This window comes from Labrus mixtus, chromosome 12 (assembly GCF_963584025.1).
Source record: "Labrus mixtus chromosome 12, fLabMix1.1, whole genome shotgun sequence".
NCBI classification, from domain to species: domain Eukaryota; kingdom Metazoa; phylum Chordata; class Actinopteri; order Labriformes; family Labridae; genus Labrus; species Labrus mixtus.
Window position 1 is genome coordinate 794,616 of NC_083623.1, and position 12,500 is coordinate 807,115.

The 12,500-nt window shown below is 44.7% G+C and overlaps 2 protein-coding genes across 3 annotated transcripts in view; one reads left to right on the top strand and one right to left on the bottom strand.

Moving 5' to 3' along the window:
* The window catches only part of cep170bb (centrosomal protein 170Bb), a 26,411-nt gene extending 15,858 nt beyond the window's left edge, over positions 1 to 10,553 (top strand). Inside the window, exons 13-20 of one of the 2 annotated variants that reach the window (XM_061052775.1) lie at positions 171 to 408; positions 507 to 663; positions 2,547 to 2,588; positions 4,267 to 4,404; positions 5,354 to 5,442; positions 5,717 to 5,810; positions 6,154 to 6,205; positions 6,700 to 10,553. In XM_061052775.1, the coding sequence (XP_060908758.1) occupies positions 171 to 408; positions 507 to 663; positions 2,547 to 2,588; positions 4,267 to 4,404; positions 5,354 to 5,442; positions 5,717 to 5,810; positions 6,154 to 6,205; positions 6,700 to 6,896 (1,007 nt within the window). In that variant the 3' untranslated portion in view covers positions 6,897 to 10,553. The remainder of the gene's footprint in view (positions 1 to 170; positions 409 to 506; positions 664 to 2,546; positions 2,589 to 4,266; positions 4,405 to 5,353; positions 5,443 to 5,716; positions 5,811 to 6,153; positions 6,206 to 6,699) is intronic. The other variant, XM_061052774.1, reaches the window with a different exon arrangement.
* Positions 10,554 to 10,584: 31 nt separating this feature from the next.
* Positions 10,585 to 12,500, bottom strand: part of LOC132985483 (protein LBH-like) — a 4,313-nt gene continuing 2,397 nt past the window's right edge. The window contains exons 2-4 of the mRNA XM_061052890.1: positions 11,428 to 11,529; positions 11,188 to 11,347; positions 10,585 to 11,092 (exon numbers count right to left, since the gene is read on the bottom strand). Of these exons, the coding sequence (XP_060908873.1) occupies positions 11,028 to 11,092; positions 11,188 to 11,347; positions 11,428 to 11,484 (282 nt within the window). The 5' untranslated portion in view covers positions 11,485 to 11,529 and the 3' untranslated portion in view covers positions 10,585 to 11,027. The remainder of the gene's footprint in view (positions 11,093 to 11,187; positions 11,348 to 11,427; positions 11,530 to 12,500) is intronic.

The window sequence follows — 12,500 nt, forward strand, 5'->3', positions numbered from 1 at the left end:
CTGTCATGTTTAGGGTGTACATGTGCTTCTAGTCTTTATCCTGACTGTACCAGAGGCAGGAGTGATATTCTGAACAGTCATGAGCCCAAACTGCTAACGCTCCACATCATGCATGGTCTTTATATGTTTCTGTGAAATGAACCCAAACTAAAACCCAAAAATATTTACAGGTTCCAGACGCAGGCAGAAGGGCTCAGACTTTTCCTCGTCCTCTGACGAAGAATACCAGATGAATGCCGTGAATCCCAAAGCCAAGCGCTCCTCCCATCCCTCCGCCCAGACACCACGCGGCCACCGCTCTGCCGCCACCCGATCCAAGTCCGTCTCCCTGGAAACAGAGGAGGACGAGGACCAGAACGAGGGGGACCCCTACCAGAACTGGTCCACACACAGCGCTGAGATTGCCAAGTAAAAAATCAATGAATTGTCCTTACCTCACCTTCAGCTCAGAGACAAACCAACCTGACTTCTCTCCATTTTGACCTTCTCTTCGTGTCCCCATGCAGGCTCAGTCAGGACCTGGCCAAAGATCTGGCCATCCTGGCGAAGGAAATCCATGATGTTGCAGGGGACGGAGACTCCCCAAGCTCTGGCATGGGCACCACCACCTCCCCTAGCTCGCTGCCCAACACGCCAGCATCCACCATCTCTGCCAGGGAGGAGGTGGGCAACACTGTGATCCTCCAAACATCACCTCACCATGACCTCCACATATCACAGATCACAAAACTGGGAACACACCAGACACACTACTCATCAGTTTGATACTTTTTGGTCGAGGCTAGGACTGCTTTCCATCGCATGATTTCATTTTTATTGTGATATTTAAAATGTGTTTGTTATTCTGCTGATTCAGGAACTAAACAGAGGCCACTGAGCCCACACACATCAGTCAGTAAAGGGGTAGTTCAGATTGTTTGAAGTGTGGTTGTATGAGGTACTTGTTGATAGTAAGTGTATTAACTAGGGATGAGAATTTACAGTAATCCCTGTACTTGATTACTCGAATTACCTAATGAACGAGTACTCGCAGATTAATATTATTATTTTTAACTGTAAACAAAAAAAGGGTCCGTCTGACACAGACCTCCCAGACCGGAATTGTAGACTTTTTGTCTGTAAAATGACATAAACCAATATTTAAACATAAATATAAATAAATAACCAACAACTGAAAGCGATTTCAATTTCAACGACGTCGCTAACAACGACGTGTGCTAACAGGGCTAGCAGGCCTTGTGCTTTAAGCACATGTGGTTAAGCACCAAACTAGTATTTCTATGGTATGCAAGTTTAACGCCACATATCTTGCACTGCACATTAACTTCATCGATGAAGTATTTCCAGACATCACTTTTCTTGACTGACATGTCGCAGGTGTAGCAGACGGTTCTGTATTTGTTGTGCTTTTGCTTTCGGTGTAATAATATGTTCCTAGAGAGAAACAGATGTTTTTGCTGAAATCTGGCTCGGTGTGTACTAAAGCTGAAGCTGGAGAAGTCATACGTTTGTACATTTCCTACCTAGTATATTCAGTTAGGTGAAAACAAAAAGCTGGGTCACACATATAACGCTGTATGAGTTCAAGTTTTGTAGCCAAAAGCAGCGCTTGCACAGGTGCACAGGGGTCAACGGCGAGTACTCGAGTAGTCGAGTACTCGTACCCATCCCTAGTATTAACCACATGAGATGCTCGACCCCTTTATAGAGAAACCAGGCGGAGTGTTGGCAGGGAAGCTAGTCTTTGCGTCACTGCAGACGGGGCTCTTTGTACCACATGATGTAGATAATTTAAAGAAAGACACCTAAATATCAGTGTCAATGTTAGCATATGCTATATTTAGAAAGATTTCACTACTTCAGCTAACTGCACATCTTCTTCCGCCCGTAGAGCACCGATCAGGCTTCAGAAGAACTGGGCTGCAGTAACGTCAAAATCCACAATATTAATATCAGTCTCAACACAAAAGTGAATCTGCAGGATGACACATGTGGTGCGCCAAAGTACTGTCACAGCACATAAGGTTTCAAACAAAGTGGCTTGCTGACTGAAAACAAAGCGCTGAAAATAATCCTGAATATTGTACACTTCAGTTTGTCATTGATTTTATTTGTTGTTGTTTTTTTGTTAAAATGAGCTAATTAACTATTAACGCTAATCATACAAGAGACCCTGTCTGCCGCTATGTATAGCCTAGCTTCTGTGCTGGTACCCGACTGTTTTCTCCTTTAAGGGGCCGAGTGAGAATACATTTACTATTGACAAGAACCTCAAACAACCCAACTTTGAAAAGTACTGAATGATCACTTTAACTGTTTGCCACCCAGTACTGGAATGTGTTCCCAGTTTAAATGAGAACAATGTGTTGTTTCAAACTGGGCAATCTTCATGTAGTTTTCAACAACGTCAGAGTTTCATGCCTTCAAAAGTATGTTGGATGAAAATGTTTGAATCTGGTGTCTGAAGTTAAGCTCCAGATTGCAGGTGGAGCTTCATAACGCTTTTGGATTCTCATGACTCATTTCTCTGTTCTGCTGCTGTACAGACGCCATCTTATCCATACTCGCAGGGGGTTCGACCATCTCAGGTGTCAAACTCTGATTCATCACTCCCCCCTGGTCTGGTTCCCCTCCCCCCACCATACAGCCCGTCCCATCACTGATCCTAACACTCTCCTCTCACCAGTGTTGGATCGCTCTGACACGTGTTTGATTTCCTAATTTTTGAGATTTGTCTGATTTGAGTGGTTCAGAATGATCGATTATTGATGACAAAACGACAGTTAGCTCAAAGAAATCGAAGCAGGAATCAAGATTTATCCATTACAAGTCATAAGACCCAACTTTACCTCACTGTACCCACTTCAACTTTACCTGACCTTTAAAGACCCTACTGTACCCGACACTATGCCTCATCCTGTTGTGCTCTTAAAGTATATCCAATCAACCCAACTGTACCTGCTCAAACCTGTCTCAACCCCCACCTCTATGCACTCTCCCTGACTCATGCCAACTCCAGTCTTATATTCCTGACCAAAGTTCCACCATTCTCTATCTTTCTAACTACCTGACTGATATGTACCTGTCCAAGTTCTACCCCAACATGTTACCTGACGCTGTCTTAACAAATCCACCTGTCCAAACTGACTACACTCCACTCAGTTCTACCAAACCAAACTTTACCATATCCTACCTGACACAACTCTACCTGTACAAGTTCCACCCCACCATGCCCAATACAACCCCTCAGTCCTCTCCCCTATTGTACCTTAAAGTCTTTATTTGTAATTTTTCACACTTAAATATAGAAATCAAGTATCTCCTCTGAAAATAACTCTGTGAGTCATGACTGTCTACAATGGGTGTAACACCCGAGTCCCACTGTCTGTGATGTTTTCAGAGTTTTCAGAGTCCTATCTTCACTTTGTTTACATCGCCCGGACGGCCGGCTGACTCCTCCCCTCGTGTATAAAAGTTGTTTAATTGAGGGACTAGAGAAAAGAAGAATAACATACTGTACTCACTGCTTAACTGTGTTTCTAGATCACGCTCATTTCAGGTAAATTTACATGCAGTGTGAAGATACGAGCATAATAAAGATCACTGGCATTAGCATGCTAACACAACAATGCAGCGCGAGTTGTTTTGGTTTCATGCTGGTGCTCAAAGGCAACATCTGCTGGATCAAAACATCACATATAAAGACTTTAACCAGTCCAGCTCTCATCTACCCTACTGTCCCAAACTAGTTCCACTTCCCATCACACCCTGTGCTCCTCCACTCAGACCTGTCCTGAAACGTCCATCATAGTTCAATAAAACCTCTGAATATTTTTTTTCAATCTTATAGCATGACATCATTTATTTCATCAGATTTGAATTGAACAAAAATGAGTGTTTAAAGTCGCTCTCAGATATGTATATTCTGACTGATTCCTGCTCAGATGTGTTTGGGCTGGTGCAGTAGTTTTGTCATTGATAATCCTCCATAGGCCCCGCCCCTTTAATGAACTGATTTTCAGTTGTAAGTGGTGACCAGTAGGACCCTCCTGCACTCCTTCGCCTCCCTGTTGTTGTTAACACGCTGAATCCCAGCAGTACTAAAATTCACTGCATACACTGTTGCCCTCACCATCGCAGCTGCATGTTGACTTGGTGCATGCGTTCACGGGGCACCGCCATCACCGCCCAGCTGCTTGCTGGTTTTGATAACAGATATTCAGTGGTTGGATCACCAGAGCCAGACTCCCTCTGCTCTCTTTCCAGCTGGTCCAACATATCCCTGAGGCCAGTTTAAACTACCAGAAGGTTCCTCCAGGTTCTGCTGCCATCTCGGGCCTGGACGCGAACATGAATGAGCCGGAGCCCGGTTCTAGGCAACGCCGTCCGTGGAACCGTGAAGAGGTCACTGTCTAATAGCACTGAGGCTACGTTCATACTGCAGCTCAGTGTGTACTGTACTGTTTTTACTGCCGTACATGATTTACCCATTAACACCCCCCCCCCACCCCAAAATATGCTCAATTTATCAACAGGTTCAAAGATGAGACTCCTCGCTCAGCCACAAAGCTCAGCCTTTTACATTCTTTAAATCATAAAACATTAATTTTAATACTAACTAATTAATCTTCTTTCACAGCCACTGACCTGATCAGAAAGCCGTTAGTGTTTGAGTAGAGGGACTGCTGTCCTGGGTCGACAGTTAGCCTCATGCTAACAGTCTTTGATTGTTTGGTATCATCCTGATCTGGTGGGATGTGTTGAAAGCTTCAGTGTGCCCACTTCTCCAGCTCCTTACTTAAAAGTCCACAAATATTCTCGACATCATCTAGTTTTGAACACGTTTTATAAACAGCTGCATCAGATTTTTACTGGTGAACTAGCCTGTTGCTATCGCCCCCCTGGAGACTTTCCCGTTTATTTCAGCCAGTACTAGATCAAACAAGAAGTCCAATATTAACTAAATCTTCGAGTCTTAAAAGTGAAGACGCTAAAGTTTAAAGTTTGTCCTCAGCGTGTTTCCAGAGATCATTGAGGTTTTAAAGAGAGCAGGAACACGATAAGGAAAAGGTTTTGATAATTCGACCAGCGTTTGTTTGTTTGTTTCTGCACCAATGAGCTGCTGGAGGATGGACCGCCCTCAGCAGACAGATCGAACCAAAGACAACAGAGCTGAGCCTGCAGTGTGAACATATCCATCAGTTTAACAAACTCAACCCCACTGACACTGCTGCAGTTAGTTTTGGTGTGCTGGGATGTAAACCACTGTGATGCCAGAAGTTCAGGTTCCTGCTGGGTTTTCACCTGGTCCCCCTCCCTCCCTTCCCCTCTCTCTCTGAACAAACTATTTCAGGTGATTCTGGACAACCTGATGCTGAACCCGGTGTCTCAGCTGTCCCAGGCCATCCGGGAGAACACAGAGCAGCTGGCCGAGAAAATGAAGTAAGGAAGGAGACGATGAGACTGTGGCAAATAATGAATTCACTGTTTGTAATAACTGACCCATCAGCACCAAAAATGTGAAGTGTGTCCCTGTTGTCATAAAAACAAGTTAAAGGTTGAAGTGCTTATGTTTCAGACTGTTAAGTTTGTGTTTCATTGGTCCAGTTGAGAAAGTCCTGACCTCTGGGTGTTTATATCAGAGCTTTTCTTTGGTCCTTATTGTGGTTTCATTTTGCACTCGTACTGACCCCGCTCTGTGTTCGTCTGTTCTCAGGGTTCTGTTCCAGAACAAGGCCGACGTCTGGGAGGAGATCGAGGCCAAGATCAACGCAGAGAATGAAGTCCCCATCCTGAAAACCTCCAACAAGGTAACCCCAACCCTAACCCACTGAACCCTGTAAAGCCTAAGCCCTTAAATCATTGTCAGATATCATCATGTCCTTCTCTCCTATTCTCTCGCTGAATGTGCTCTACAAAGGTCCTTCTGCCCCCTGGTGGATTATCTATGCTCTGCATGTAACTGGTTGTGTTAATATGGAGAAGATGACCTCACTGAGGATGAACAAGACTCTTAAACTACACTTTCACAGATGATTCACTTGGGATTAAAGGGTTAAAAAGTGTTTGAAATAACCACTTTCAGCGTTAAATGTTTTCGAGCAGCCTGAACTTGACTTGTTTCCTGTTTCCTGTTTCCTGTTTCATTCACAGGAAATCACGTCCATTTTGAAAGAGCTGAGACGAGTCCAGAGACAGCTGGAAGGTAACGAGCCTGTTTGCTTCACTTTTTACTTAAAGACAGCTTTGATGTGTTCTAACTTTGTGACATCCAGGCAAGTTTTCAGTGGCATAAAAACACCTTCCTAACAATGATCTGCAAAACATGAAGTGAACAAATACAAGCAGACTAACTCTTTCCCTCCACAGAGGCAGTGATGTGTTTTAAAGTTCATTTCATGACATTGAGTTTAAAATGATTTAAGCTGCGTCATCTGCATACAACATTCAGTTGTTCAAGCTTCAACAGCTTCATCAGAAAGAAAGAGTTTCAGTTTGAAATGTTCTTAGAGAGTGAGGATCCTTTAACTCAGTAAAGTCAAAGCTACCGGCTAATTGTTCCCCTCATTGAATGATTTGTGCTAAGATAGGCTAACGTCCTGTATCTATCTCTATGATAGACTTCTTAGATTTTTGGTAAGTTTATGTGAACTCTCTCCTCCTGGTTTGTTCATTAATGTCCTCTTTCTCTTGCCGTAGTTATAAACACCATCGTGGAGCCCGGTGGGAGTGTTCAGACGGCCGCTGTGGGGACGTCACCTGTGAGTCAGACTCGACCATCTTCCAGGGAGAAGAAACCCCCCACCAAACCCCGCAGTGCCCCCACAACCTCCAACGCAAACGAAAGCACCAAGAGACCACCTCGTGGACCCGACGGGGCCCACCACATGGCCTGAACAGGCGACCGTAGCACCTCTGGATAGTCTCTGTGTCCACACCGCCTGTTGCCCTGTTTCTGTGTGACGAGCAGTGAGGAGATCAGCTGCAGTTCACAGAAGGTTTATCAGATAAAGACAAACGTCTGCTCTGACCCGGCGTCCATCGTTCAGCTCCCTCAAAGAACAAAGTCCTTTTACAATCCCAAGAGTCAGAGATACTCAGGGTCTGATTCACTAAGAATGATTACAGTCTCTAATATCTCCAGAACTGGTTCCTCATATTCTCCTTCTCTCTGCTCGTCTCTGAGTCTAACTCTCAAAGTGTATATCTCTGATGATCTTCAGACACAAACACAGTTAGCTCTTTAGTGTGGAGAGAAGCTAGCTGCACTCTCACACTGATGGAGTTCAGTTCTTTCCACATTAAGATGATGAGAAACTTTTGACATTTCATCAAGAGGACTCGAAACATGTGAGATGAGTTTCAATGTTTCAAACAAACATTGAAACTCCTCCCTGAATGGAGCGAGAAAGGACAACTCAAAGACAATAACAACAACTCACATCGTCGTCATGGTAACGGTGTAATCCTTTCATGACTCAGACCCTGAATGTCTATTGGTGAGGACAGAATCTGTGAGGTCATCCATCGCACACAAAGCACATATATACTGAGCCCCTGCTCCATCCAGCATATCAAACGTTCCCAACATGTACTCGTATGAAGTCCTGACGTTAGCAGAAGAAGAAAAGAGCGTGCTTTAATGTTTTTATAACCATGAGTCTTGCTCGCCGTCACACATGGACCATGTGACCAACAGGTTCACGACCTAAACAAACTGAGACTCTACGTGGGTAGATGTCTGTAGATGTGTGTGTGCAGAGCTGCTGGAGGTGTGGGACCGCCTGAAACTCTACAAACTGAGTCTCTTCTTTAAACTGTAGATCCGCTTCTTCTACGCCGAGCTAAACGCCGACCTCGCTCGCTCCGCAGTCCTCCATGTATAAACTCTGTGCTCTGATAATCTGTGGTGCGTGTGAGCTGCTGATAGGTTTGTGTTTCTGTTGGTGTCGTGTTGATGACAGAACATGTGACTGAATGTTTGTGTTCCGCTCGCTGTGATTGTCCGCTCCGTGCAGCTGAATGTCACGGTTTGTGTCTTAACGTAGAAGAAGAAGAAGGATTCACTGAGACATCCTGCTGCTCCACACACACACACACACACACACACACACACACACACAGACACACACACACACACACACACACACACAGAGACACACAGACACACACACACACAGACACACACACACACACACACACAGACACACACACACACACACACACACACACACACACACACACACACACACACACACACACACACAGACACACACACACACACACACACACACACACACACACACACACACACACACACACACACACACACACACAGACACACACACACAGACACACACACAGACACACACACACACACACACACAGACACACACACACACACACAGACACACACACACACACACACACACAGACACACACACACACACACACACACACAGACACACACACACACACACACAGACACACACACAGACACACACACACACACACACACACACACACACACACACACACACACACAGACACACACACACACACACAGACACACACACACACAGACACACACACACACACACACAGACACACACACACACACACAGACACACACACACACACAGACACACACACACACACACACAGACACACACACACACACACACACACACACACACAGACACGCACACACACACACAGACACACACACACACACACACAGACACACACACACACACACACACACACACACACACACACACACACACAGACACACACACACACACACACACACAGACACACACACACACACACACAGACACACACACACACACACACACAGACACACACACAGACACACACAGACACACACACACACACACACACACACACACACACACACACAGACACACACACACACACACACAGACACACACACACACACACACAGACACACACACACACACACACACACACACAGACACACACACACACAGACACACACACACACACACACACAGACACACACACACACACACACACACACACAGACACACACACACACAGACAGACACACACACACACACACAGACACACACACACACAGACACACACACACACACACACAGACACACACACACACACACACACACACACACACAGACAGTCTAACGACCAATCAGCTCTCAGACTGATGAGTCGTTGGGTTGTTTAATGAAATCTGTTTCCAGCCGGTTTGTCAGTTTAAGTCAAAAACACACAAAGATCTTTACCGTCCAATCACGTCTCAGCAGCTTCGTCTGTAAACATCTGGTCGTCATGACTTCAGAATTTTAAACTTCAACTTGATTTTAGTTAAAAACAAACGATCTTGAAACCTGTAGAAGATGTTTGCAGTGTTTGGATGAGGATGGAATAATTATGTAATTCATTCAGACAAACAGAGCAGACTTTGATTTCCTCAATGTTAAAACGCTCTGGCAGCCCTGCAGCGTTCTGCACCCCTTGACTTGATCCATTCCTATAATGCACCTGGTGGAAACTTACAGCTGTAACTTTAGAGCAGAAAACTCAAATTCCACAGTCCAGGAAAACTGCTCGCTCCTTCACCTCCCCGCCATGTTTACTCGTTAGCAGCTTCCTGTTTGGGGCTCCACACGGCTCCTATTGGTTGTTGGCAACATTTGCATAAGACCAGACTAAAGACCTGCATTATATATAAAACATGTTCGACAAGAAACAGACTGTGACTTAAAACAGCTGATCGAGTTTTATGACCACCTCACAGCGAACGAGCGAGGTCACTGAGAGCGCCATGACTCGAGAAAAAACTCTCAAGATTTTATTCTGACTTTGGACATTTGTCTGTGACTTTAAAAATGTTGTTAGCCAATTAGTGTAATTAATTAAAAGTGATTTATTTGTGTGTGAATGACATTCGATATGTGTGTCTGTGTGTGTGTGTGTGTGTGTGTGTGTGTGTGTGTGTGTGTGTGTGTGTGTGTGTGTGTGTGTGTGTGTGTGTGTGTGTGTGTGTGTGTGTGTGTGTGTTCTCTGTCTCCTCAACAGTTACACTACTGTGGTTAGCGTAGCTTAGCACAAAGACTGGAAACAGATGGAAACTGTTAGCCTATAGCTCCAGCTGGAGAAACAGGATGTCTCAGACTCTTATTGTGAAAGGTGCATGTTTCCTGTGGACAGGTGAGTGTGAGGCTCGTTCACCAAATGTGCACTTCTTCATGTTCAAACAGTCGGTGTAGGTGGGCGGAGCTGCACCTGTTCTGCAGCCAATGAGAATGTAGGGCTCATGGCCCCGCCCACTCTCAGACCTGATTGGCTGTTGCTGCAACTGATGATGTAACTGCTGCTGCTACAGGTGATTGGTCGCATTCAGTGTTAGTTTTTTTTACAGTGCATGTGACTGAAGAGCTGTAGGAACGTTTTTTTATATATTTATTATTTATTGATTAATCATGTGATCATCATCATCAGGTTTGTTTTCTATCACCGTCATTTGGAATAAATTGTTTCATGCACGCCGACGTCTCAGGAGTCTTCATGCACACACACACACACACACACACACCTGACAGGTCACATGATGGTGTTAATACAGAGAGAAAAATCAATAAATAAAAGGAGCAGACAAAAACAGAAAAAATGATTAAAGTCTAAACAGGACTGCTCTGTGGCCCCCTGGTGGAGAAATTCAAGATATGTTTTTTGTTTGTTGAGGGTTAAACTCTAAAGTGCTTTTAATTTGAAATATAAATTTCAGGAGTTTAAAGAAACAGAAATATCAGCTGTCCGTCAATCAGGTAAATATTAATATTTGTTTAATTTAACTTATTTTATTGCTGATAAGAATTCTGCAGAACCCCCAGAATCCTTTGCGGCCGACACATCTGACTCTGCCCACCTGGCTGGAGGAGGAGCTACAGGCATTGGCTCCAACCCTCCTGTCGCCACAGAGGCCTTCACACTGGTTGGCTGAGAGCTAAGCAGCCACATCAGTCAGAGCTTGAAACTCCGCCCACCATTGGCTCCTGTGGCTCCGCCCCCTCTACAGGTACACCTGGTGGTGGTAAACAAACACCTGATGAGGTCACAGCTCAGGTAAAAACATGTTCAGTACTGCTTCTTCAAACAGATCAAACATTAGCTCATCACCTGTCATGTGGGCGTGGCCCTCTCTGACATCACTACTGACATCATCAGGAGGCCAGCGGAGCTCTCCACTCTCCACCTCTTCTCCGTCGGTCGGCTCCACGACGATGGATGGGACGCGCCTGGAAAGTTTTGGAAAACGCTCCACAGCATCTGGAATCACCTGGAGGGGACCAATCAGAGAGCGTGTTGATGATATCAGGTGGAGTTCTTAAAGTGACAGTACACCTGTTTGAGTCTTACCTGGAGAGAAACCTCTTGTTCAGAAGCTCTGCCCACTTTTGGCTGACAGGTGTTCATGACCTGTGTTATCTCAGCCAATCGGAGCACAGAGACAGCAGGAGGCTGAGAGGAGGCAACAGGATATAACCAAAATAAAAAAATATGCAAAACACAGACAGGAAACAGGAAAATAAAAGAAATATATAAAAAAGAAATAATTAAAATTTAAAGATGAAGAAACCATTTTATAACAAAATATTTAACGTGTTTATTTATTATTTACTTATCTTTATTTAAAAAAAAGCATTTCCCATAATGCACCTGGTAACACTGTCTGTCACATAGGCTGATGACATCACTGTGACCTCATCGTGAAATCATATGAACCCATCTTAGGAGGTTAATCTTTGTGCTCGCTGACCTCTGACATCATCAGTACACCTGAGACTGAGGCAGGGTGATTTCACTTCCTGTTTCGTGATCTGGCCGTCTGCTCAGAGTCTGCAGTCAAATCAATGGAAATCAGCTCAGTCTGCACCAGGTGCATGCTGGGTAACACCAAACACCTGCTGCAGGTAAACTCTCTGCTCTGACTGTAAGTGATGACCAAATGAGGCAGGTCTTTTTTTACGTTCTCAGGTGTGTGTTTAGTATTTTTTTAAATATTTTATTAGGTTCCTTTACAATCTACATATCTGTCAGACCACCACAGCTACAATCTACACATCTGTCAGACCACCACAGCAGCCACAATCTACACATCTGTCAGACCACCACAGCTACAATCTACACATCTGTCAGACCACCACAGCAGCCACAATCTACACATCTGTCAGACCACCACAGCTACAATCTACACATCTGTCAGACCACCACAGCAGCTACAATCTACACATCTGTCAGACCACCACAGCAACCACAATCTACACATCTGTCAGACCACCACAACAGCTACAATCTACACATCTGTCAGACCACCACAACAGCTACAATCTACACATCTGTCAGACCACCACAACAGCTACAATCTACACATCTGTCAGACCACCACAGCTACAATCTACACATCTGTCAGACCACCACAGCAGCTACAA